Raw genomic sequence first — 25,666 nt, forward strand, 5'->3', positions numbered from 1 at the left:
CTTTTGGGCTTGGCAATATTGTGCAAAAATTGATCCAATTGCTTGCCAAACTCAGGGTCCGAAAGCGGGGGATCTTCAAAAGGTCCCGACCTGTAAGCGAGCCGTGCACGACTATGCCTCCACGCTAGATTACTTGTGGTGCTCATGTACCTACGAAAATGGCGCCATTTGAACAGTCCAATCAACCTGTCCCAGCATTCTGACCCGTGGGCTATCATGGAAATCAGCCCCTTGCATCATACTACGAGTGAGTAGCAGACTTTTCAGTCATGGACTTTCAGTGATTAGAGAAAGTCACCGTGAAATTACCTTGTCTAGCGTCTTCATAGATCACTATTGACGTACCAAGCGACTTTCTCCCCCAAGCCAGTTTGAGCCCGTCTAGCCGCCGGATGTCGGCTTTGGATCAATGGTTTGCGGTATACCCATCACGCAATTCGTCGCTGTAAGAATCCACATACATGACAGTCTCGTCTCGACTCCAAAATCTTCAAGAATAACCTCCTCTCTTCGTGCGTCACATCCCACTCCATGTACCCAGTATTATTGGCCTAGAATCCAGTCGTTTGTCTATGAGCTTCTCCTCGGCAACTATCGGAAAGCAGAGTAAGAGTGAGCTTTGGATGCTCCTTCTCAATTGTTCGATGCCTCGTTCTCGCCTTGACCCACATGCATGTCGTGATGATTGCATCCGTTGAGCCATCTGCGGTACTGGCATGCTCCAATACAGTGACCAATGGCTGCCAACATAACCCAACATAACCCAACATGGTTTGCAAAGCCAATTCATTGTCGAGAGTGCTGGTGGTACTCAATGACTGCAACCAAAGATCACCCTGCGTGAAAAATATCACACTGTCCCTCGATGTGCACTATTTAGGGAAATCAGTAGATGAATAAATGTTTAGGTGCTTGGAAACAGCATCGTGTTTCCTCCCCAGCAACATGAATGTACTTGAAGGAGGCCACGGCCATGATGGGGTGCGGTTTCCCATCATATTGGAGGAACTGCATCGTAGCTTCCTTACTGACGCTGCTGGCATCGCATAATACCAAGGCCAGGAAGCGCTTGCCCCAGCATACTGGGGGAGATGTCAACATCGACCATCAATGAACCCCGTCGGACCCAAGTAGTTTTTCATGCGCTCTTGGACCGTCATAAGCCCTTGGCTTGGCTTGTTGCATTCCCTCTCGGCAATATCGAGCCTTTCTTGGTATGAAATACAAGGACTGCAGCCCTGGCTTCGCTGATGTTACTGGCATCTGGGGATTTGCTGTGCAATATGCAGGCTCTCAATTGCTGCGGTGACCAAGAGGCTCACCATAATCGCAATTCATCAACGGCAGCAACACAGCTGCCCGCTCGGCCAGCTCGAGCCAAGTTGCCCAAGCCTCGCCTTCTGAGTCAACACCAGAGTACTTCCGTTGTCCCATTCGATGGCACCCAGGCACCCTCACTTATGACGACACCCAGAAATCAAGCTGCACTGGATCCAACGGTGATCGAGGTCGAAGATTCTGACAGTGACGATGGAAACACCAACCCTAGAAGCTCCCCTACGAGCACTCTGGGAGCCCTCAAGACGAAGCTTATTCGTCGCCTATCTCAAAAGTCACAATCTAAATGGCGATCACAGCAGAGTATTGGGAGCAGCGAAGAGGAACTTGCACGGCGTGCCGAGCTGAGACGTCTCAGACAGAAAAGAATTCAAGAGGAGCTCGAGACCGAAGAGGAAGAGGAAACAAAGGGGCCCCCGCCAATTGCTACCCAGTGTAGGTCTCCATCGCCAGTGCTGCCGGAACTTCCTGGAGGCGGTCCAAGAGAGAACGTTGAATTCTCGGTTTGCGAAGCTGACGACGCAAATTCTGATCATTCATCTACCCCTGCGCAAGAAATGGTCGCACTTGCTCTGCCCATCATAACTAATACCGCCACTTCACTTCGACATCGCAGTAGCTGTCCGACCGGTGCTATCCATTCCCAAGACAATTCAGCTCCCCAGGTAGAAAATATTCTTCGCGACTGTGGATCACTGCCAGAGATGCCCGTATCGCCTCAGCTGGAGCCTGTACGGTCATCAAATGTCCGCCGGTCAAGCTCCATAGATTCCTGGCGACTTTCGTACAGTGCCGGACAACTTGCGGAATATATTCGGGAGGGGGAGTTGGAAGCCCATAGCAACGGAGACGTTGTCCAAGCCACACTTGAGCAAGACTCACTGGAGAAGGCTTACTCTCCCCTCCGTGGATCAACTACATCAATAAACAACAAGCAGCTTAGTCTGAGCTTGAGAAATTACCCACGCGAGGACGAGCTTGTTCAATCTAGATCTTCATTGGCAAACGATGCTCACGATGGCAAACTTTTGACACCAGAACTAGACGAAGACGAGAGCCAATTCGAGCAATCTACCGGTATCTTCCACAACACCACCCACATTGATCAAATATCCCCTCTTGACCTCTGGCTTCGCGTGTCGAATACCCTACAGTCTATATCGCACTCCTCGACGCGCCGCAACAGCGACAGTGTCATTGAAGATCGTCCAGATGCTTCTGCACTAGGTGAGCTGGGTTCAAATGGTAGATTCAAGATTGGGCCGTGCTCGTCCTCCTCCCACCGGGGATACGAATCAGCATTGCTCAGAGTTCCAGGTTCTTTTGCCACAACCGGCCGATCTAGTGGAATGCCATCTCCAGCATTTTCAATCCCGAAGGAGACAGAACAGCGTGGCGCCGTCTCACTAGATGTCAATCGCGGTCAAATGGTGCAGGAATCCTTGTCCTCACGCTACACAACTCGACCGAGTAGTGCTGATCTAACGCGACCGGTCTCTAGTCTTGGGTTTGTCGGTCCACCGAGAATATTACAACTGAGCCAGACAACCGCAGTCAACAGTGAGTACTAAATATTAATGGGGCCAGCTTTTAGCCTTCATTTGCTGACAATTTGAATAGATCTTGAACCGAGAGGTATGGTTGCCGCAGACAAATCAGAGACAAGCTCCTATAGAACCGCACCAATTCAGACTCTGGTGCCTACTACGGTCATTTCAGGCAAGGAAAATGCTCGTTCAAGTTCGAGTTTAGAAACTGCGTCTGAGACCGCGAGCTTCAAGCATAGGGAAGCAGAATTGAAATCAGTTGCTAAGAGGTTTGCAGAGCCACGTGGCCGGCGCCATGCCAGCAGCTCAGTAGCCAGCAGATTCCGAGAAGAGTTTGACGACCCTCTGGTACGACATTCTAGGAAGCCTTCACTACTGAAATGGCTCCTGCCGAAAAGAGGGTATCACAGAAATACATTACACAAGCTTGGTCCATTCCCACATGGCCATCGAAATTGCGTAGGAGCTGCTGTTATGTCACGTCGTGCTGTTGCTCCAGGTCCGAACCAGTCGACATCTTTGCGAAAAGGACAGCATTTCCCCACCGGCGACAAGGATTTAAAGCTAGAAGAGACTGCCACGGATCTCTGGCAGCGAGCTATTCGACTTGAGGCGGATCGACGTGATGCGCAACAACGATACCAAGCCAGCCCTCGTCATGACCATCAACACTTTACACTGGAGGTTCCTCAATCCCGTGATGCTTCGAGCAGGCTTACTACAGCTATACCCGCTCATGCTCGTGATACCAGCTCCGTCTACAGTCGCAGTAATTATGATACCCAGTCAGGTATACAGTCACCAAAATCTCGCTCTGTCGTAGGCCAGGAAGATATACAACTTATGAGCACTTCGCAAGAGACTTCAAACCGTATTCTCAAGGAATGGCAACATCAGATCCAATCCGAGGTGTCTAGTGCTCATCGGGCGCCAAGTTTTACGACACATATCCATGCCTCAGGAAAGTCCAAGGTCATGCCAGAATCATGGGCGAAGTGGCCATCACATGATCGGACAAAACGTAACGGTGCTACAGGCGCTAACGATTGTGTGACACCAAAGGATTACGCTGTGTCTAGAGACACTTTCGAGGCCGGTACCAATCGGACCACAACTGAAAAAGGACATAGTCCAGCAGGGGACGACGAACATGCACCGCTGGAACGACAGTCTTTGACAGCCAAATTGGGCCGGTCTCTGAGAGACGGACTTGCAAAGCTCCTTCCAACTCGAGATGGATTGCTTGATGAAGCTGTTATTTCGAGGAGAGAAGGTCAAAGGATACGTCCTGGTTCTACTGGATATCTAGAGTATCCCGAACTTGAACTTTTGCCACATCATGGCGGATACCAGGAGTTAGAAGCGCTCGAGCAAACGATTGACTACATAAAGCGCCCATCCGTATCTAACGAGACCAGGCCACGAGGTGTCAGTGGGGCGTCATCGAGGGTGCCTCTAAGCTCGAGGATCGCACATGAAATCCAGGACCTTCACTGTGGCGATAGGCCCGGTTCGCCAGATACCGGCGATTTCATAAAAGCGACTACCCAACCTCCAAACACACCTGTCAGTAAAAGGAACGCTTCTGAAGCCATATCAGCCACATCACAACAATTTGGCACGCCGATGACGCATGTTTCATACGAAGATTGTGTGCCTAAACACATGTTGGAAGAGAATGATTCAGCCAAAAGTGACACTAAGGTCATGGTTCAACGATCCAGATCCGCTGCGGAGCACAATGTTGCAGGTATTCCATACAAATACAGCACTTGGAATGGCAGAGCCAAATCCATGTCCATAAAGCGTATGAGGGCTTGTGGCTCAGAATTGGAAAGAATGATAGCTTCAGAGAAGGGAAATCTCGGTCAGAGCAGCGAAGAGCGAACTGCAGAAATTCCTGAGATCAAACCCTGACAGTATTAGTTTCATCGAGGGAAACATACTGATGCGTACGAGTAGGAATTCTTGGAAGTAACCTTGAAGGCCAATTTTTGGAAGCGAAGTGCCACTACATGACAACTTTGGTGGTATCATCAAGGATGATGGAAGTCCATCTATTTTTCTAATCATGTTTCCCTTGTAAATATAATAAAGTGGTCATATGCATCCTAGAATTAGATATATATGTAGGGCTAGACTGAGGTGGTGAGACCATATGTTTACTATTAATATAGCCGTCTAAATGACGTATACCAAAAATGCGCATCTTCGCCCTCTATCTTTTACGTTGTTCCGCTTCGGATAGCTTATCCTCTGGCCCCTATTGGGTAACAGCGACTCTGACACTTCTGTTCAGCGTCCTTGATATACTAAACACCATACGATGAGCATGAGTGAGCCATCACTAGACCAACATTGATTTTGCGGGGTTCTTACACATCAGACTCGTGTCTGATAACGAGAAAACGTAGCGCATAGTCGAAATTGGTTGACTATGCATAGTGTAGGTGGCTCTAAAACTCTTAACAAGGTTGGGTAGGACGATCAAAGTGAGAATAATTCAGAAAACGGATTCTTGAAGTTATGGTCAGAATAGAAGCCTCGAGCAACTACTTACACGTTTGGACTTGAGCTAACAGTAGACAATATCAAGTATACTCCATTTACCTAGCTCTAACCCCCTCTGCCAAGCCTGAAATATTTCGTCCTCTGCTTGCTGCTCGTCAAACTCCTGTCTAGACTAGGTAAGATGACAGCAGGCATCTGTATTCTGCGCGCATACCCTCAACGCCGTGGGATGTGTCGGTGTGTACTTCAATCAGTTAAATCGTGATTCTGTGTTGTCGATATGTATGACCTTCATCCTCGACGACAGGTAGAAGAGAGTGCGGCATGACTGTTGCTGCGATATCTTGGAGCTCGTCTGATACTCGGAAATATTTTGGTGTATTTTGACATGACTGTGAGGGCTAGAACAGCCAAAAAGCGAATTACTGGTGATACAGTAGGTGCCATGCGCAGAAAGCTTACGTGAAGACAGGACGGTGTGATTTTCTATTCACAGGATATGCTGAGATTAGGACCCGTGGTGCTGAGTGAAGTCAGGAAAACCAATCGCGCAATCCCTATGACGGATTTTTCCGGCCCCTTTTACAAACGCTCACCCATCGCTGCGTTGGTTAGACGGACCTCCGTCGTTACATGTATAGGTCCCGGCATGATTGGCGAATGAGGAGCCATGAGTGTATCACGAATGACAGCGGGCTTATCATAGCTGTTCCAGGAGAAGCAATCTCATGAATATTTGAGTACGAGAAACCGACCCTGGCGTGTAACTATTGGCGCTGTTGAGAGACGCTGGTTGCCGTGCAGCAAACGCCACTGAGCCTGGCGCCTAAAAGAGATTCTAGCTCTTCCAAGCTAGAAGCGACCTATTCATCTTTGTAGAATATTGATGAAAAAAAAATACAACACCGAGGATTCCCCAGTGGTCACCCACCTGAGTACTAATCCAGCGCTCCAAGGACATATCTACCCGGCGTAAAGGGTGGATATACCGACGGATATACCGCTAGGGAGGTCACTGCTGAAAGTGCAGAGGTCATTCCTGGGATAACTGCAGATCATTCAGGGTGTCCTTGCAAACCTCCTGTCTTTTGCCATGGCCATCAATGTCGAGGAGCAGACGATTGGAGCGTGTCTACACGTTGCAATCGCGATGGCGGAACATTAGTCATAGATAGCACAGAGACAGCTATGGAAGGCTGTCCCTGCTGGCCAGTTCCCACCTCAATTTCATACTTCAGCAACAGGATTGCCATCGTAGCTATTACCTCTTGCATGCAGAAGCTGTCTACTAGGCATAAAGTCATCGAAAGCTTAAGGTTTTGGGAGCCAAAAATGGAGGCGCTTATACCAAATCCACGGTCTAAAGATAGAATACGGTCACGTGAATATTCCCTATAAAAACTCAAAAAACTTACTCAATGTAACCAATATACCCCTAGAAGCCGCAGAGAGCATATAAGTGCTGAAGGCTTATGCTAGCCATGCGGAAACTAGAGCAATAGTTACAACTAAACTTGGTTAAATGGATAAATGATTGTCACAAGAAAAACCGTCAAGGCTTGTTAGGCCTCACCTATGGGTAAGATAAATGCTTAGATTGATCATTAAGGTAACAGAAGTCTAGCTAGGAAACCTTTGATGGGCGACACTACTCTGTAGGATCGTAATACTGATCAAAGTGTGTATATTGATCCTCCGTAGAGTGTTGTTCAGTGGCGTGGTCCTTCAGCTATTCTAAGTGATCCCTGCAGGTCAACTATCAGGGTGGCCTGTGCACCTCAGGCATCTACCTAATTGGTGGCACTAGGTAACCATTAACCTTCTCAGTACCATACCCATTAATTCCCTTACTGGTTGTTCCTCTTGCTCAGATGTGCTCAGTGACCTACCTGCTGAGTACCGCTGAGTTTCAGTGAGCACTACTTTTCACATGACCTGTTGGCCACTAGCGGCCTGCCTTGCCAGTTTCTTTTAGTCGTCTTCTGTCATTAGTCCCCTTGCCATGCGGTGTGGTCCTTCTTGATCTCAATGTTGGTTATGTTCGCAACATGTAGATAGTAAACTGGAGGGTCCGCCTTCTAAGTATAGGCGAGAACAATGACCACAGGAATGAGGACAATCACAGGCCGTAACATGAACGTAATTTTGCACCATCCTGGATAGCTACGAAAGTCGGGCTTTGTAAACGTGTCAGAAAAAAAACCCTAAAAAAAGCTGATCTGGTCCGTGAGCCCTTAGGCAAAATTTGACTATGATCCATCGGCTTCCTAGTCCCCTAAAACGCATTTTATGGTCCGCCCGCGCTAACGGGATGCTGCCACGCTTGGTATGAAATCCAGGTCTGGTAGCAGCTGACGATCAGTGAGAGCATACCAAGTAACACAGCAAATGCCACTCCTGCCAGGGTTGCCATCATCATATATCTATCTGCCGTGCGCCGCTCAATTTGCCTCTCGAGCCAACCCCGTGGTGGAGGATTTTCCAATCCATTCTGAAGTTCGGATAAATGTTCAGCGAGGTAGTAGTAGGGGATGTTATACTCTTCACGATTCCGTATCGTACCGAACTCATATATCCTTATTTCAGGATCCCACTGTTCGGTTGCCACGAGCCTATCTAGTAACTTCCTTGCCTTCTTACTCGCTACTGGGAAAAGGATGCCTTGCAGAGAATCAATCGTCTCCAACATCAGTTGTCTAGGGAGTGCTCCGCAACTAGTGTTTTATGAGCATTTATGGATGATACTTTGAGAACTTGAACTAGAAGTTCACTTACACTTTGATTGACTGCGAGAAACCTTCGCCGCATGATTTTGCCTTCGTCAAAATCAATTGCTCCTTGAGGAATCCTACATGATGGTAGATGTTCAGAATTATCCCAGAAGAGGTATAGCTTAGTCGGAGATGATCCCGTAAATCGCTTGTGCCTCGGAAGGTAATCCCTAACCTTTTCTTAAGTCGATCGGCCCTTAACTCGCTCTTGAATTTTATACGACGCGGGTGGTTGATCGAGCTCAACACGTGGTGCTGATGCTTCGGGAAGGCTTCCTCGAGAAACTTGGATAATGGTAAACCATCGCCCCAAGGAAGCCTCGATTGGCCCTCCTCGAGACGCCCGGAAGGCTGATATGAAGGCACACAGTCCACCATCAACATAGTCCTAACTGCACGGTCTATGGTTGCCGACATAGTTGTGAGTGAGACGCTGCTATTGGTGCCCCAGACGATAGTTCTCAGTTCTTGTCGGCTCAACTCGGGATTGGATTTGACATTGAGGATTATCTGTAGATGGCGATCGTTCTCGTCTATGAATTTCGTCTTGAACGGCTCATCTAGCGGATTGGGGCGCAGTATGGCTTCGCAGAATTGATAGTATCTCTGTATGCTGCGGTGACGTTGCCCAGGGCATCCAGGATCTTTGCATTCATTGCCAGCACGGCAATGAACACAAAGCTTCCATCCCCAGAGTTTCTCCCCTAGTTTCACAATATTTCTCTTTTCTGCTGTCATTACGGGTATGTAAGTAGGCAGAGATTCTACGTTTAGAAGCCAAGCTCTGTAAATTTCAGCTGCCTAAACAATAAGAGCCGCATTGAAAGTGCATTTTAGTCACGTGTGCAGTGCGCTTCCTATTGGACATCATGCAGCCACAGAAATAAAAGCATTCAGCTGAGCAGCCGACGTTTCTTTAAGCACGTGGGGGAGTGGCCCAATGTATTCCGAAGTGTTTCAGTCATCTACACAGCATTCTCCACCATCCAAGAACAATACAAGTGTCCTGCATATTAATGGCCCCGGATACTGACAGGGCTGTTGGTCAACCTGCTAGGACGTCCTCCCAAGCTCTCACCAGACTGAGAAAGGGGCTAAAGCTACTTCATGTGCCGGCCACAGCAATCACACCGGAACCAGGGCTCTCCGGTCTGAATGAGACAGCATTGTGCGAAAATCATCTTAGCTCTTCCGCTTCCAGTCGCTCCCAGCAGGCTACTGGCTCTTGGATCGGTTCTCCAACAGGAGCGGGTTTACCAGTATTTGGCTCGCCTGCAACATCAACTCAACACTCGCAATACTCTGAAACAGACACTTCCGGGGGGATTCCAAAGCTACTCCAGCAAATCAAGACAAATGGCGTTGAGAAGTTCCATCAAAGGCAACCGCTTAGGGTATTCAAAGAGCTGCCTGTACCAGATGATGCTCGTCGACGTTTTGAAGAATTACAGAATCTCCTCAAGTCCGGGTTGGCAGCGCACATAAAACTTGAATCTTTCCCGTATGCTGTCATGTGGGAGGTATACATGGTAGGGCTGTCGGAGCAGGACGTAGAACCAATGAGCGTTTTCTACAGCGACAAGAAGCTGGCAAAGAAGATAAAAGGCTTCTTCAAACAAAGCCACATCCAGGGAACCATGAAAGCATCTAATACTGACTTCCCCATACATTACATAAAGAAGCCACCAAGGCTGCTGAGCGACGATGCCAACATAGTCTCCATTTGGACTGCCCCTCTCGAGCATGAGTTTTTCGCCACCGCTTGTGGACTTCCAATTGCGGCGACACTGGGCCGATCACCAGCTTGGGCTACCATTGGAGGCAATGTGCTCGTTGATGGTACATTATTCGGTATGACTGCTGGCCATCTGATATCACAAATTGTGCTTGCATGTAATGAAGCGTCGCGCAGTGGCACAGGTTCCGATACATATTCATCGCATGATTCACCGTCGGAATCAGAAAACTCTGAACCAGAACTCAATAGCACCAGAAGCTCAACACCAGCATTTTTTGACCTTGCTGGAGCTCAAAAGATTGCTTCAGTGGACTTGTCTGAGTCAAATCACCGTGAGGACCATGGCGACCTAGACTGGGCTCTTATACCACTACCACCTGACCTACACCTACCAAATAGGATAGACAAGTCGAAGATCACTTTTGGAAAAGAGAAAGAAGCCTCCAAGGAACTCCTGGACATTGTTGAAGCTGGTGCCGAGAGCCAACTTGACAGTAGGGAAGTCATACTGATGTCAGGTAACGGGTATAAACCGGCTATCTTGAGAAGGCTCACCGCATTAGTTTTGGTTAGTCCCGGTACTGAGTTCGTCAAAATCTTGACTCTTTCGCCCAAACAGGGGTTTGGTAAGTGCTACTGACACTCATCCTGGTGCCTGCTGACAATCAAGGTCGCAGACCTCAAAAATGGAGACTCAGGGTCATGGGTTGTCGAGTCAAGCCAGGGGCAAGTTTATGGGCATCTTGTTGCTAGTGTAGCAAACGGAGACGGTCTGGTCGTCCCCATTCACACCACCCTTGAGGACATGAAAGAAATCACAGAGGCGAGCACGATTAGACTTCCAACCGCCGAGGATATACGCAACTTATCAACGCGAATAACAGACGATCCTCCTGACATTCCAATTGCGCAGTCAACTGGAAACACAACAAGTCGCGATGGCAACTCAAGCATCAGCACCTGGCTCACCTCCATCAGCTCTCAACCTAAAGAGAGCGATGTCGTAATAAGCGACACGCCGCTTAGCTCAAAAAGAAGAGGCAATATCATGTTTTCTGAGACAGTGACTAGAACAGAAATTCCTGCAAACGAAGCCGCTGCTGCTGAAGAAGAGACATCTACAGCGAGAGGCATCGTGGCTTCTAAAATAAGAGATCTTGATGATTATTCTGCACAAGCGGTGCAAGACGGGTAAGATACTCCAGTCCTTTCAGCATGCAGAATTTTGGATCATGTTTACTGACTCTTCCAGTGAGGTATCACTTACACATGATTCTAAATTGCTCAAGGGGCTCTACGAAGACCGAATCGCAATGTTCATGGATGATCGCGATCGACATGCCGAGTTCTGGCTGGAAAATCCGTTATCGGCGCCGGGCCGGCAATCTGATGAAATCCGCGATCTGATCAGTCGCATCTTGGGTTAGAGTTCGTATTACAGCAGAAAGGAGGGAGGATAATAGGGCCCATGATGGCCCGTCTCGTTAGCTTAATAAGAGTTCTCTCTTGTCGGCGACGTTCACGCTATTGAAAGGATAGCGGCACGCTTAGCGCTGCCTATGTGGGATTAATAACACAATTAATGTCTCGGCATACGGTGCAGCCGGGGGTACGAAGGCGTGAGAAATGGCAGAGATTAAGAACGGCATGGATGAGTCAGCACGCAAATCCGATCTGCGTTAGGGATCTTGCTTCGCGACCAATCTCCTATCACGTATCACGTTTCCGACACCGAGCGGAAAGTAATTCTCCAATTGATGCTTGTTAGCTTTCGGAGGCTCGATGAAGCGGCCGGGCTTAGATTCATCAGGAGCATCCTATAGGCTTCTATCGCGATATGGCAACCATGCTGGTGACGTGATCATGGACTTCTTCTTCAACGGAAAACCGTCGAGCTCTACATCAGTCTCAAGCTCTCGCATAAGTATCATGAATAAACAGATACGTAGTACCTCCTGAAAGATAGACTATAAAGTGTAGGATTCGAGAGGGCAGTGATATCGAGGACGAGTTGTCTGTTTTCGTCGGTGCTGGCTACCAGCTGAATTTCAGCGTGTATTGTTGCTGCGAGAGAAGGCTGGTGAAGTATCTCTATCAACAACTAGACGGCTGCAGGGATGGAGTTTGAGTTCGTACTAAACCGGTTCAGTAAAAGGGGTGTGAAGGATCAGGGAACAAACGCCCAGATAAGTGATATCATCTGCGAGATGCAGAGCAGCTTAAAGCCAGCGTTCATGACGACGAAGTGCGAATCCATGTTAGTATAATTCATGAGTCAAAAAAACACATACAACACCGGGGATTCCCCAGTGGTCACCCACCTGAGTACTAATCCAGCGCTTCCCAGTTTATCTAGGGCAGAGCGGACGGGATGCCGAGTTTTCTAGGAGCTATGGTCGTATGTGATAGTAAATCGTTGTAGCGACATCCATATAGATAAATTCATTCGAAAAGGAAAAAGGAATATAAAATACGGAGATGAACACATACAACACCGGGTATATCCCAGTGGTTACCTACCTGAGTACTAATCTAGCGGTTCAAGGCTAATCTATATGCTTTGGTGCTACTAATTATGGGCAGCTTTGCCTCCAAAAAAGGAGGCATCGCATCCAGCATTCAATATAAGCGAATAACGTTTGTCAATACGCGATTATCCTAAACAGACAGTAACAAGCATTCGTAATTTCACGTTTTGATCTTCAACCAGGATGCCTAGAACTTGCTGTGTGCTGACCTTGACCATTATAAGGTCAGCATTAAAATTTGGATCACTCGAAAAATCGCACATCTTCGCGATAAGATGCAGTTGGCCAACCCTATCTCTCTCGGAAAACCTGCTGTTTGAAGTTTCGACACACTATAAGGGATGCCGACAGGCATCTCGCATGTCTTCTATCCTAGGGTGCTGGGTTTAGCACCAGTCGGCAGTCATGCATGTGGTGCTAAGTGGACATTTGCCAGGTTCTAGACCAAAGAATGCCATCCTTGGTTTGGGATATGAGTTCAATATTAAGTCAATCGTGAGATCGCTGGCTTTGAGGAGTTGGTCAGCACCCGTATCACTCACAGCCAATCATGAACCCTCATGTACGCCCGGTATGCACCCTAGCTCCGAATCTGATTGGAGTACGAGGTACTTCTTCCTTCTCAGACCGCTCGTGGGGGTTGAGTTTATAGTGTAAGCATATTGCCAGTATAATGCTTTATTTTTTTATAGTAAAAATTGTAGTTATGCTCTTATAACTGGGAGTGTATATTCTAGCCTATAATTTAGCGAGGCATCTACATAATCAACAAATTACCTAGTCGTCCAGTTGTGAAAAAACACGGATAGATAAAATCATAATAACCAGACCAATGGCCGTTATCGAAGCGAGAGCGGCGGCCACCCACCCAAAAGTCATGGCCGCTACACCTATGCGAGTATCCACGGCGTCATATGTCAAAAGCCCTGTAACCTTCGCCACCCCCGCGCTTGATATGATCTGCCAAAGTGCCTCCGTAGAAGACAGTATTGATGCAACGAACATCAAGGCTGTCACCAGGTACGATATAGAGCGGGTTGGAAACGGTTTGATTGCTTGCCCCAAGGCTTCATTTCTCTCTGAGCCTTCATCTCTCTCCGACCCTTCACTTTCTTCGTGCCATCCAAGAAATGTCGCCAGCATCGCGGTGGAAAACAGCGTAAGAATAACAGCAATAATTCTGCAGAAGTCGAAATCGTGAGTTTAATAAGGGGAGCAGACTTGCAGACCCGTATTCACATTAAAGGATAGAATCAAGTTACTGTCCTGGCGGAGTCGGCGAGCCTAAGCATATTCAAAGGATCACCATTTCTCGGCTGTTGATTTCAACTGCCAATTTCTTTGCGTCATTGGAACAAAACCAGATGTCTGATTCAAGGCCGATGCAGATTGCAATATAGCCCACTCGAATTTCCTTGATAGTCATGTTACCGGTATCCAAAACCTCAGAGAAGTAAGCGACGATGCCAGGACTGAGCACCAGCACATCTGATGAATTAGACGAGATCGAGCTCTTATAGGAAAGACAGAAGAGATATACACTCTCGAGGCCATTTGAAGACGTGCATCCGGCTAACAGGATAGCTGAATGCGCGATTAGCTCACGGTTCACACGACAGCTTCTCAAGGGAGGTGACAAACACCAGAAGAGTATCGCGCAGAGATTGAGGATCATGAGTACATGGTGAAATCATACAAGTGGGACATAGCGATACCACGTACGCGCCATCTTCGCAGAAACTTTAGAGTCTTAGATTTAGAATGAGTGAACGTGGTGTTGAGGGGCTTCCGCGTTCTTATTCCATCCCGCGTTGGACGATAGGTGTTGGGCGGCAACGCAGCGAATCAGCCTCCGCGTACTTATACATATCGGCCAGCCACCTTTATCCCCTGCGGGGTCGAGGGGGAAGGGGACTGCAGCTCTAGTCCAAGGCTCTGGCCAGGCTCCCATGTTTTGAAGTGGTTGCTTTTTTCATCATTCAGCTGCTGAAGTTGTTTCGTAGTTGGAGGCTCAGAAACGCTCTTCACGACGTCAAACTTACTTACAGACCCGATAGAGATGGGGGAAGATTCAGGAGAAAATGATGATGGTAACGGGACGAACCAAGTACTGCGGAACAACGATACCCGGGAACTAAACGAGAAAGACAGCGCATCAAACGTCAAATATCTTCGCATGTCCACGGAAGAGGCTGAAGAGTCTTCTCTTCATGGCGAGGCAGAGGCTTCGGGACCTGACGTTGGGAAAATGGCAGATGACCGAGATGGCGACGGTAAAGCTGACCTGGTCGTGAGTAGCACCTCCCCCCCTTTCTTTCGAAATGATCAAAGCAGGCAATACAGATCAGGCACTTCGGTCAAGACCTGAAAGCGTTGACATCGAGTTGCAGTCGGTCAACGCGGAGTCAATGACACATACAACGGCGTTACATGTTGCCGTGCAAAATAATGACCTCAAGATAATCGAGTTGCTTGTACGAGATGGAGCCAGCATCGATACTAGACAACCGGATGGGAAAACACCACTCCTCATAGCTGTCGAAAACCGTAACCATGGAATGATTCAACTTCTCTTGAAATTGGGTGCCAACAAGAGTCTCGAAGATACGGAAGGGAGTACTGCAATAGATTTGGCTGAGGGCCACAGTACCATCATTGCACTCCTTGAAGCACCCCAGGAGATTTAAGGACTAGCAAGATCTAAGCATGCTCAAAGTCAACGGCCACGAATGAATAAAGTCACTCGCCCACAAGCCCCTGCCAAAGACAGCGACAAGATGATAGCATGCCACGGATTCTTAGCTACCGTGTTGGACTTTTTCATGACAAAAAACTTTGAGTACCGTCGGGAAAAGTCGATGTCAGTCTTTGAACTCTTATATGGCTCAAGCCCAGTAATGGATACCCCGACAGACGGAACACTGAAGGGGAAACACCGCGACTTTAGATGGTATCACCTGTCTGCTAACAATGTAAGTCATGAGACAAAGTAATTAATTGTGCACTAGCTCAAAGACAACACAGATGGAATGGGTTGAGGTAGGTATAACATCACGCCCCATGTCTTGTCATGTTATTACTGACATCTTGAAGCACCTTACGATAAGACACATGAGTGAGATCTATCCAAGCTTCAAGGCCCTTTCAAGCGACTTCAAAGAATTGGCGGGTTTGTCAGATACTCGCGATCGCTATCACAACACGACTACTGGCCGCTCCTCCTTCAGCAAATCTAGGTGTCGGCCATTTCAGGTTGGTAACATTCAGTCTCTAGTCTTTACTCCTGCGACTGACCGGGAAATGGATGCAGACGGGGCCAGGTGGGGATCAGTCCGACGAAGTCCAGATCGTGGTCTTCGTGCGTATCCCAAAAGAACCAAAGGAGCTACTAAGCTCATCCTTTACAGGCACCATATCTACATCATGAAACGCAGAAGAATTCAGAAGCGATGGCCAAAATCATCAAAGAAGCTCTTCGCCCAGTAGATAAACAAAAAATGGGATCTCGAGCTCCCCAATAGACAGAACTCAGCGGCAAAACGAGTCCGCCAGTGGACGACCCAAGCGCCTGGGCAGCAAAAGATCCAGTTACCTTACTAAAGCACTTGGTAGATGGATACCTCACATCAGCCTCTCCCAACAAGACTCCGCCATTGCAGCTTCGACGCAGCCTCGATCAGTATTTCTTTACTCACTTGGACACGACACGCCGCGACAAAGACCAAGTGGTAAATAGATATACCAAATTACGGGATAAACCAAAGATGTTCATGGTCGACCAGCTCTGGCTATGGGTGATCAATGGAGGCGAGTTACTCGGTTGTCCCCTGCAATCGTTGGCAAAATTTGAAAATCTGTCTAATGATGTTCTCCAGACACTGTCATCAGCTGTGCCGAAGTTCCGCTGGACGATCTGGTCGTCGCAAATGCAACACCACCACAGACGAAAACCCAAGAGGTGGATTCCAAAATTCCAAAACCACAAAGACATCCTGTATCTTCAAAGGAGGCAAATCCTGAACATCTCGTTCCACCGATTGTGCGGATTGTCCAACCGCAGACAAATACCAATGTACATAGTTCTGCTCACACAAAAGGTTGGTTTCGTAATCGGCGCACACGTACATGGGTCAATGAACTCACGTATCCGTTCTATCGTCACGAACCACACCCGGCCGTCCGATCACGGCCAGTTGGGTGTTGAAGAAGACATATATACGGCAGCTGGACAAAGGTCCAGAGGTCGCAGTGGCGGTCACCTAGAAGAGAAACGTCAGCCTCTCAGCGTCCATTACAATATATTCCGATATTTGCGACACACCACCAGAGCTTCGGTCAGCTCTCCGTATCAGCTGGCAAACGTAATCCTGAACCATTGCGCCAATGTCTTCGATCATCACAAAATCCGCCGGAGTATCGTTTCTTTGACTTCTTTGAATCATCTATTGGCTATGCGGTAAGTGAAATGCACCCATTAATGGATTTTGAAAAGTTGACATCGTTTATGGCAAGTCCGACCGTGCCGCGACGCTGCTTGAAAACTTTCGCCGTGCTGCTACTTCTGATATGGAAGATATGGAAGACAACGACTATCACACCAAATTCAGCATTCAGAAGGAAGCCAGGCTCCTTGTTGAGATTGAGGATATTCGAGAAGAACTCAATATCCTGCGCGTGGTCCTGGAAGACCAGAGTAACAAGTTCGAGGATATGTTTGATATCTCAGAACGTATTCAGCACGTGGTTCTGGAGGGCTAGAAGACCAGATCCGGGGAGATGTTTGATATCTCAGAACGTCCTGATTTAGACCAGCTTTACGATGATTGTCTATCGGTAAAGGACAACCGTCTCCTGGCAAGTCACCTACAATGGATAGGAACGATGGAGAAGATGGCAAAGAAGACGTCAAAGGCAGTGAGTTCTCGTGGTTTCCGCGTGTATATGCTCGGCTGCCGCGTATATCCCGTATCAAAGAAAGTTGGCGCTCATTTCAGTCTGCTCAGGTATACTCCTTGCTAGATCTGAAGCAGAAACAAGCAAGCACTGCAGAGGTACTCGCGTCGGTTTCATATGCAAAAAAAGGAGTCAGAGCAAGCTATTGAAACAGCGAGCCAAGGAAGAACATTAATGCTGTTCACTGTCGTCACTATTATATTCGTAAGCAACGGCAGAGTCCTTGCTGTTCATCTCAGAAGACTGACCATTTGCCCAGTTACCCCTGTCGTTCATGGCTGCATTCTTTGCCATCAACATTGACGTTTTCCCCGTCAATGAGAATGGAAAGCTGAGCCTTGATCACGTCCTTCGGAACATGCGTACGTCCTTCGGAACATGCGTACGTCCTTCGGAACATGCGTACGTCCTTCGCCCCAATGTCGAGCTATAGAATCTCCTAACTAAGAAATCAGTGGGAGTCTCGGCTGGCCTGTCAGTGCCATTCATTCTCATAGCCTTCAATCAAGAAATTATGATCAAATGGAACAGAGCTGTTAGAAAGGAACTCAGTGTAAGATTTATTACGATCACTTTCTTTGTGCCGTCTATGATTACCGTCATCTTGAGCGTTCTATGGTTCTCGTACGTCGACACCTCGATGAAGACGGGGATAACAGTCATGGTGGTCCTCCTGACTGCGGGTGGTTATGTGGGTTTCGGAGTGTATAAGCTGGTTCATCTGGCAAGACAACAAGTTGGTACCGTTACCGAGCCATCCTCGGGAAATGAATCAGCAAATAACTATGACGACGACTAAGCATATACGGATAGTCAAGTTTGATTCCTTCGTTATGATTAAGATATAATGACAAGAGATAAATTATATAAATTTAAGGAATATTAATTTAAACCCGTTTTTGATAAAGTAAACGTTATATAATAAATTAGTTAAAAATAATAATTACTTTTAACAAAATTTGTAACTATAAAAAACTTATATGTTAAAATAGTGACTGTTGGCTGTACTATTATGATAGAAAGGCTAAGTGGATCGTGTCGGCCTTTGTCAGAGTTGTTCATGGCCTGATCAATTCAAGGCTTGTGCGATAGGCCTTTCAGATAGTTTTCTTTCTCATGTTTTTACACTTTTGTTATAGTTAGTCATTGGTTTTGCAGCGATGTATTCAATGGCAATAAGAATGGCTCGTTGTCGCTAATTAATAATATTTGGTCGTCGAACTCATCCTTTTCACTCTTTATCTATTGATTAGTCCGCGAAAGAGCCTGCGAGCTCATCGTGAGGCCCGTAACCAAGGGGCAAGACAGTGGCCCTGGTTCAATGTGGTAAAAACATACAACACCTGGGACGTGGCTTGTATGACCCCCAAGAGCTAAGCTGAACGTTTTTTATACTATATAAGATACCGTCGATTACTTATAAGCCAGAACTGAGCTGCCTAGACTAGGTGTTGTCTTTGAGGTAGTACAAATGCAGGTGGAACAGTGGCTGTCCGGCGAATAGTGGATAAGTGCGGGGTTCGTCACAATTACACTGATTTTCAACTCATTGAAGACATACGGTTCATCAAAGTGACCTACTTGTACGTGTATCTCATATAGACACCAATTGTTACCGGTCAACCCATTGGGTTTTTCTCAAGAAGCAAAAGACTAAGACAGCTCACAATGCCGGGTTCTTCGCTGTGGCTGGCGCCGCCGTCGGACCATCCATACCACGAAATTTTATCCGAACTTATCACCAAGAGCTTACCTTCTGAGTTCCCGTCTGTAGTTGGACCCCCTTTCAGTCCACACATGACCTTGACATCAAATATTGACCCGTCTGTTTACGGCGACAACCCTCAGCAATGGCTGGACTCAATTCCCTGGCCGACGGGTGACGAAGTCAAGATTCTATTCAGGGGCATCAGAACGGGGGACGTTTTCTTCCGTCGCGGCTACATCAAGGTGTACGACACTGAGCCAGTGAAAAGCCTTGCTGGTCTGGCACGAGCTCGCGGCGTTGAGGGCGAGGACAGTATCGGGCCAAAGACGGAGAAGTGGCTTAAGGAGTGGACTGCCTCTTTTGGACCTCACGTTAGCTTGATATAGTAAGTTGCTCAACTCCTTCAACAAATCGGCAAGACTGGCACATGCTGATACGAAGTAGCGGTGGCGATCCTATTGATGACACGAAACTAGCACAGATCGGCGAATTCTGCGGGGAGTCTGGTCTTGAACTACAAGGCGGAGGCTGGAAAGGCGGTGTTGTCTGGCTAGTACCGACAGACAAGCCAATCAATCAGTGGAAGCCTATAGCCACGAAGACATTGTGAGGAGGGAGGAAGTGCCTGGCCTAAAGTTGAATATTCAGAAGCCTTCCTTGGCGAAGTGATAGGTTTATGTACTGGTGTAATTATGTATAAATGGTGCTCTTGTATTTACTGAGAAGAGATCTTTAAATTGGGCTTATTCCCAGTTGTTTCTAATCACGTCTACGATCACGCCATGATCTTCATGCTGTTTGAGCCCTGAGACGACCACAATCGCGACGATACCCTCAACACCCTTGACTTTTATGGGCACACCACCTCCATGAATAGCATAGTTGCCGGCCTGCTCCTGGCTCATACCAAACTTGGCTCTAAAAAGCTCCTCGTCTGCGTTGTACTTGCAGTGCAGGAGCCATGTGCTCGACCCCCATCTCAGCACACTATTGCGCTTTCTCTTGACCCAGATCTCATTGTCCGGCACTGTCCCGGAACCAACCGCTGTCTGGAACAGAACTTGGCCGCTGTTGGCAAGGGCGATGGAAATTAGGGTAGGTTTTTCTGAAGCAAAGGGCAGGAGTCTAGCATAGAGAAGATGACCAAGCTCCCACGCATCTTCAGTCGTAAAAGACTCGAGGGTGAACGAATCGCAAGTCTCTTTGACTTCCTCGGCCTAAATTTGTCGTCAACGATGTGCTCATGCATATAAAGACAACCAAACTTACGGTCTCCGGGGGGCCGGGGATTGGCACTGGCTTCTGTGACCTGGACTGGGCAGCCAATACGGCTTCCAAGCCAGCGCCAGGCTTCTGGTCACGGCGACGTAGAACTTGAGGCATTTCGATGAAATATGAACAATGGATATTTCCAAATCAAATCTGTGAAATCGGGGGGTATAAAAACGAGCATCCGCCGTTGAGGGTGTGAGCTTCTCCGCACCCGGAGGCGGATCTATACCCACTTTCGCGCCGATAGCTCATTGGCTGACACAATTGAAAACGGCGACTTGAAGGTCCAGCCGATGGAGCAGCTGGAAAAAGCTGTTTGAAGTCGAACTCATTCCCAACTCTATTCTGCAGCTCATGAGCACATTTCGACTCAAATGCCTGCCATAGACTGCGGTAGCAGCTGTTTTTGAGTTTAATGGCTGAGTAAGCAGTATTCTTACATTCTGACGCGTTCGTGTCCTGGGTTTCCAATGTTCTAGAAGACCATGAACATAGGCTCAACCCAATTGCAAGAGCCACGGGCGAAATGGAATACCGAGTCCCGTCATTGAGTCATGCCAACCGCAGACTTTTCCAACAGCTTGTTCCATGGTCAAAAGTTGTCATTTCCGCATGGTGTTGTCCTTACGGCCCTTACGGGAATGGAAGCCGCGCGTAGCACTTTGGCTATAGCTTTGATATGCTACGGCGAGATATTCAAACCGTCGTAACATCAACCAGCGTACTCACCATAGGTATTATGAACATCGCTCAAGATGTCGAGCCTTGTGTACCACTTTGGAACGCCTCGAAACAAACTGAGCACACCCGGCGGTCATCAAGATCAATGATATGGTCGCGGAAGGGCTGTTGTTGCATACGTTACTCTTTACATCCGTGGTTGCCATGCCGTCGTACAATTCATAAGACACAGACGACGCTTCCGTATTTCCCATGCAAAGGTTTTGCCCATAGGGGTCTGTGACTCCCTTACTAGCCTCAGCTCAAACCGCTCGACATTTCAAAAATCTTTGATAAGCACCTTGACGTGCACGTTAAAAACAAAGTAGGTAGTTATGAGTAACAGCATCTGCCTCGATTCAACGTCAGTCTTGCCATTTTGCGCCGAGTTCCAAGCACTGATTAAGCATCGCGGCTTCTTCCGCAGCTAATGGTACGTCTCCAGTAGCACAAAAAAATCGTGAAGTGAAACATACGCGTTAAATTGGTAATGATCGTCATCGCGACAGGCAGATCCCAGTGAGTTGTTGAACCCAGTTCAAATGGATTATGTACCCACAACCCGCTGAATTTCCAGTCGCTTGGGCCGCATCTCCCCGTTGTATTCATGAATCACGGTGCTACTTCATCTCCAATGGAGGAATCTAAGCTTGTCGCAACTATTAATTCCGAAGGTGTTATGTCGATTTGGATCAACAGGATTTCGGTATGACTTCTCACTGTCCTCGAGACGGGCAAAAAAAATTCCTCAGATCAAAAGGGCGTTAGACGTCGAAGTTGGACGGTTTGCGTGAGAGACGGAAGCCAGGTTATGCCAAGCGAAATCCATTCCCGGGATGTTTGTTGCTGGGATCTGACCGTTGAGATGTCTTGACTGTCGAGATGCTTGGCATCGCCGTAAGGGACAGTAATGAGATTAAGTTGACAAATCTTGCTTCTCGGGGGCTCTGGCGCTCGAGGCACACACCTGCAGCATACATACGTACTGCCTAACAATTCGCATTAGATTGCTTGTCGAGCAAAAGGACCATGATTGACACAAATGAAATGGGGTGAAAACTCGCTATGCAAAACTAGATTCTTGCTAAATCACTACCGATAAGGCTATTGCGATTCGATTGCAGTCCGCGCAGGACTATAATAGGCGCGGGTAGGTAAATCATAAGCCCTACTAAAGTACGGGTACGTATCACCCGATCGCTGCTACAAGCCTGAATAGCAGACGGCTTTAAGCCATATTATTTTCATTTCGATCGTAAGGCACCTCCAATCGTCTCGACATGACACGCTCTGAGCACAGACAGGCGGTCCTTGCACTATCGATTGGTGGTGACATTACTTTATCCGCACATATGCATGCCGTTAATGATGGTGTCCCCTGACAACTCAATCGCACAGACAATTTGTGTCAGTTCTCTGAAGGACCAGCAGCTTCCTAATAAAACAGTGCAGATGCAAGTCTGATGGGGCTGCGATGTGCAATGGGTCAGTATCTGCGACATCCTACCATTGGTCACCCGTCGAGATGGAAGATTTTTACTTCACTGCTTGCAGATATCCAAAATGAAGATCAGACCGGTAGTTACACCGTACTACCAAAGGCCCAGCATCAGATGTAAGGGGAAGGGGGCTGCTAGGCAAACCGCGCTGTGCTGACTAGTCGGACTTATTGATGGGTTCTCATGATCGGGATCGCCAATTGAGATGTTTCGTTGTCGAAGAGGGACGAAGCTTGACATCATAGTTCTCACTACTCACCCAAACTTCAGCAGTCGCTGGATGCGGAGGACCCTTTACGAACCATTCCGGGAGTTTTCACGACCCTCGTGGCAGCCATGGCTTCCATAGTACGCATGCCCAAGGTCGTGCTTACAGTGGAGTAGCCCGCTGTAGACCAATTGGTGACCACTAGAAGTAGTCAACATTAGTACCGCAAAAGTCCCTGGGACAGCTGTCAAACTGTCAGGTGCTGGGAAGTTGCAACGCTAGTGTTAAGCTTCTTGCGTCTACTGCTAGGGACAGTCGTATTGCGATCAGCGGCTCGTAGTGCCGAATGCGGGGAGATGAGGGCCCCACGATGCAGGAACGTGCAGGCGCATTTCCCAAGTCGGCAAGGGCTGGGATGACAGGCCAGGGTCGACGGCATTGAGGATGGAGCCGGTGTCCACGATGGTATCCATACCGGGATGGGAGTAATGGCTGTAAGGCACACGGTTTGAGCGTTGGCGCATAGCCGGGGCAAGAGACGAATGTCTATCGCCATGTACAACCCAGACGCAGTGACGAAATGGGAGGCCAAGACTCGAATGAGGCGCAAGGATCTGACTGTACGGTCGGGTGCTCGGTTTAGGGGCCTGGAAACCATATATACCATGGTCAACCAGCTCTCTGATTTCGATTCTTTTCTCAGCAGCCCATCTCAGTCTCAAGTCAAGCCAACTCGCTTACAGTCACTCCTTTACAACAACTACTCCAACTAAGTCATTCTTTAATTTCTAATACATTCTTCAACCGCTACCATGCAGTTCCTCAAGTTTGCTCTCTTCGGCGCCGCCATTGCCGCCCCTATCGTCGATGACGTCCTGGTCAAGGTCGACGGAGTCCTCCCCAAGATTGACAACGTCAGCAAAGTCGCTGGTGTCAATGTCGTTCGTGGTGACACTGCTGTTGTCACCGTCTACAGCGCTGTCAGCAGCGTCAAGGCTCTCGTTGAGGCTGAGCTGTCCAGCATCGAATCCGTTCTCGGCAACGTCGTCTCTGAGGATGTTGTTCCTCTTGTCAACAAGGCCCTCGGCAACGTCGTCTCCGAGGTCGATGGCCTCGTCAGCGAGATCGTCCCCCTCGTTGTTGACATTGTCTTCCCCCTCGTTGAGAGTGAGCTCGAGAACGTCCCTTCCCTCTTAACTGAGGTTGAGGGCCTCATTTCCGACATCGACTCTACTATCAACAAGCTCTTGGCTGCCGTCGTTGGTGGTATGTATCCCTCTACAATCATATAAAACAAACCAGAACTAACATGTATCAGATGTCCTCGCTGCTCTCAAGCCCGAGATCAAGGCTGTTCTTCAGCTTGTTTCTCCTCTCCTCGCCCCTGTCCTTACCCTCGCCGATGGTGTCGTCAGCACCGCCACTGGTCCCGTTGTCGCTGATGTCAACAGCCTCGTCGTCGACATCAACGGTGTTGCCGGTGGTATCCTTTCTCCTGTCTCTGGCCTCCTCGTCAAGATTGTCTAAGTGCAGTTCATTTAGAAGCGAAGGAGAAATCATTGTTCATAGAGATACCCTCAAGGAGTTTGGAAAGCGTTTATAGACCAACGAGGCATGTAGAGTCATAGCTAGGTGCTCGGATCTTGGTACACATGAATATAACTTGGCGCGAGCCATATCAAAATCTCTTGTAGCGATGAGGTTTCCTCTCGTGATATGGCATTACTCCAAATATATGGGCAGTCTTACTTTCAATCATGGTGATACTTGCATGGATTGGTTGTGATCTGCTTGAATTTCGAGAATCAATCTTTAGTTACTTGTGTGACTTTTTGAGTGGTACATCTTGGCACACCAGAGGCGAAAGTTGTCTAAAATTGAAAGCGTGAGAGTCTTTCCCAGAAAATACTGGGTCAATTGGACATTAAGCTTATCAATCCACTTGTCAATCTCAATGCTTCCGATATGAAATTACTTTATTATCGACCATTTACACGTATCTTGAAGATTTCTAGTGAAGTGAGTGACAGCAGGAGGCAGTGGCACTCGATCCAAATCGTCAGGCTGGCATTCGATCTGTTTGATACCGTAACGGACGTCGACGTCATGGTGGATTGAATCACCGAGGGAAAATTTTCAGAAGGGTAAGCAACTATTAGTAAGACGATGATTTTAACTCCAACAATCGAATCAGAGACATCAGAGGTCTTGAATGATTGACGTGAACATCTTCTAGCGACTTCTGAGACATCAAAAGGCATGATTGAACAACCCGTCGCATTTGGGCCACCTTTGTGCAGTGAACATTTATGATGCACCCACTGGATCTCATATGTCCTCATGCATTACTTTAAATTTACTGTTCTCATAAGTGATTTGATCTCTGGTATTCTGTCTTCTTCTCACTTTATTCATAACCACGTTGTCCTTGTATGGGGCTTGTGAACGTGTGTCGACCTCAACACAACTGCAAAAAGAAATTTCTATTATCAACAACAACACCATATTTGATGAAAGCAAATATTCAACATCCTCGGATATTACCTAGTAGTTTTGTTAACTATTGCACATTTCTTGGTTCAACACTTATTGTTTCAATTTTGATCACAAATTAATCAAAATTCTTTGTCAACACTATCCATTGTAGTGAACATTTTATTCCATGAGGATTGCATCTTGTCTATATTTAGTCACACGCAGCCCCGGCCAAGTTGTGAATAGAATTGTAACCGTTGTATTAGCATATTGATGGCCAAGACTTCGTGTGAATTCCGACGACTAATATCAAAAGCTTGACGGCAAAAGCGCCAGGCCTGTAAGCCGTGGCCCCCAGATGATACACGTCTACAATTTGATTCACCCAACACCACAGG

At 47.7% G+C, this 25,666-nt stretch overlaps 9 protein-coding genes across 9 annotated transcripts; 7 read left to right on the plus strand and 2 right to left on the minus strand.

Annotated features, from left to right (window-relative positions):
- Positions 1 to 1,283: 1,283 nt before the first annotated feature.
- BKA67DRAFT_695885 (uncharacterized protein) lies at positions 1,284 to 4,802 on the plus strand (the record flags this gene model as incomplete). The annotated part of the gene is made up of 2 exons (XM_046109321.1): positions 1,284 to 2,898; positions 2,959 to 4,802. The coding sequence occupies 2 exons, from the start codon at positions 1,284 to 1,286 to the stop codon at positions 4,800 to 4,802; spliced, it is 3,459 nt and encodes a 1,152-aa protein (XP_045952459.1).
- Positions 4,803 to 7,683: 2,881 nt separating this feature from the next.
- On the minus strand, positions 7,684 to 8,905 carry BKA67DRAFT_663820 (uncharacterized protein; the record flags this gene model as incomplete). The annotated part of the gene is made up of 2 exons (XM_046108257.1): positions 7,684 to 8,110; positions 8,172 to 8,905. 2 exons carry the CDS (start codon positions 8,903 to 8,905, stop codon positions 7,684 to 7,686), a joined length of 1,161 nt encoding a protein of 386 aa, XP_045952460.1.
- A 180-nt stretch (positions 8,906 to 9,085) lies between these two features.
- On the plus strand, positions 9,086 to 11,566 carry BKA67DRAFT_695887 (uncharacterized protein). The gene is made up of 3 exons (XM_046109322.1): positions 9,086 to 10,531; positions 10,583 to 11,096; positions 11,158 to 11,566. Exons 1-3 carry the CDS (start codon positions 9,184 to 9,186, stop codon positions 11,330 to 11,332), a joined length of 2,037 nt encoding a protein of 678 aa, XP_045952461.1. The 5' UTR covers positions 9,086 to 9,183; the 3' UTR covers positions 11,333 to 11,566.
- A 3,233-nt stretch (positions 11,567 to 14,799) lies between these two features.
- BKA67DRAFT_582813 (ankyrin repeat-containing domain protein) lies at positions 14,800 to 15,138 on the plus strand. Its single transcript, XM_046104021.1, has one exon. The coding sequence runs from the start codon at positions 14,842 to 14,844 to the stop codon at positions 15,118 to 15,120; it is 279 nt and encodes a 92-aa protein (XP_045952462.1). The 5' UTR covers positions 14,800 to 14,841; the 3' UTR covers positions 15,121 to 15,138.
- An 89-nt stretch (positions 15,139 to 15,227) lies between these two features.
- On the plus strand, positions 15,228 to 17,414 carry BKA67DRAFT_695889 (uncharacterized protein). The gene is made up of 6 exons (XM_046109323.1): positions 15,228 to 15,405; positions 15,458 to 15,472; positions 15,527 to 15,685; positions 15,744 to 15,791; positions 16,761 to 16,889; positions 16,946 to 17,414. Exons 1-6 carry the CDS (start codon positions 15,256 to 15,258, stop codon positions 17,189 to 17,191), a joined length of 747 nt encoding a protein of 248 aa, XP_045952463.1. The 5' UTR covers positions 15,228 to 15,255; the 3' UTR covers positions 17,192 to 17,414.
- Positions 17,415 to 17,560: 146 nt separating this feature from the next.
- On the plus strand, positions 17,561 to 18,185 carry BKA67DRAFT_663824 (uncharacterized protein; the record flags this gene model as incomplete). The annotated part of the gene is made up of 3 exons (XM_046108258.1): positions 17,561 to 17,590; positions 17,646 to 17,748; positions 17,842 to 18,185. The coding sequence occupies 3 exons, from the start codon at positions 17,561 to 17,563 to the stop codon at positions 18,183 to 18,185; spliced, it is 477 nt and encodes a 158-aa protein (XP_045952464.1).
- Positions 18,186 to 19,054: 869 nt separating this feature from the next.
- Positions 19,055 to 19,704, plus strand: BKA67DRAFT_663825 (2',3'-cyclic-nucleotide 3'-phosphodiesterase; the record flags this gene model as incomplete). Its single annotated transcript, XM_046108259.1, has 2 exons — positions 19,055 to 19,479; positions 19,539 to 19,704. 2 exons carry the CDS (start codon positions 19,055 to 19,057, stop codon positions 19,702 to 19,704), a joined length of 591 nt encoding a protein of 196 aa, XP_045952465.1.
- Positions 19,705 to 19,837: 133 nt separating this feature from the next.
- Positions 19,838 to 20,477, minus strand: BKA67DRAFT_540944 (uncharacterized protein; the record flags this gene model as incomplete). Its single annotated transcript, XM_046100840.1, has 2 exons — positions 19,838 to 20,311; positions 20,364 to 20,477. The coding sequence occupies 2 exons, from the start codon at positions 20,475 to 20,477 to the stop codon at positions 19,838 to 19,840; spliced, it is 588 nt and encodes a 195-aa protein (XP_045952466.1).
- A 2,678-nt stretch (positions 20,478 to 23,155) lies between these two features.
- BKA67DRAFT_90259 (uncharacterized protein) lies at positions 23,156 to 24,396 on the plus strand. Its single transcript, XM_046109535.1, has 2 exons — positions 23,156 to 24,059; positions 24,112 to 24,396. Exons 1-2 carry the CDS (start codon positions 23,606 to 23,608, stop codon positions 24,318 to 24,320), a joined length of 663 nt encoding a protein of 220 aa, XP_045952467.1. The 5' UTR covers positions 23,156 to 23,605; the 3' UTR covers positions 24,321 to 24,396.
- Positions 24,397 to 25,666: the final 1,270 nt, after the last annotated feature.

This window comes from Truncatella angustata (genome assembly GCF_020726525.1).
Source record: "Truncatella angustata strain MPI-SDFR-AT-0073 chromosome Unknown BKA67scaffold_10, whole genome shotgun sequence".
Classification (NCBI taxonomy): domain Eukaryota; kingdom Fungi; phylum Ascomycota; class Sordariomycetes; order Amphisphaeriales; family Sporocadaceae; genus Truncatella; species Truncatella angustata.

Excerpts from the sequence above, each read along its gene's own strand:
- BKA67DRAFT_90259 (XM_046109535.1), top strand. The coding sequence starts at position 23,606 with ATGCAGTTCCTCAAGTTTGCTCTCTTCGGCGCCGCCATTGCCGCCCCT. Across the intron at positions 24,060-24,111 it reads CTTGGCTGCCGTCGTTGGTG|ATGTCCTCGCTGCTCTCAAG; the intron begins GTATGTATCCCT and ends AACATGTATCAG.
- BKA67DRAFT_695889 (XM_046109323.1), top strand. The coding sequence starts at position 15,256 with ATGACAAAAAACTTTGAGTACCGTCGGGAAAAGTCGATGTCAGTCTTT. Across the intron at positions 15,792-16,760 it reads AAGTCCAGATCGTGGTCTTC|AGCTTCGGTCAGCTCTCCGT; the intron begins GTGCGTATCCCA and ends ACACACCACCAG. Across the intron at positions 16,890-16,945 it reads AATCATCTATTGGCTATGCG|TCCGACCGTGCCGCGACGCT; the intron begins GTAAGTGAAATG and ends GTTTATGGCAAG.
- BKA67DRAFT_695887 (XM_046109322.1), top strand. The coding sequence starts at position 9,184 with ATGGCCCCGGATACTGACAGGGCTGTTGGTCAACCTGCTAGGACGTCC. Across the intron at positions 10,532-10,582 it reads TTCGCCCAAACAGGGGTTTG|ACCTCAAAAATGGAGACTCA; the intron begins GTAAGTGCTACT and ends TCAAGGTCGCAG. Across the intron at positions 11,097-11,157 it reads GCACAAGCGGTGCAAGACGG|TGAGGTATCACTTACACATG; the intron begins GTAAGATACTCC and ends TGACTCTTCCAG.
- BKA67DRAFT_582813 (XM_046104021.1), top strand. The coding sequence starts at position 14,842 with ATGACACATACAACGGCGTTACATGTTGCCGTGCAAAATAATGACCTC.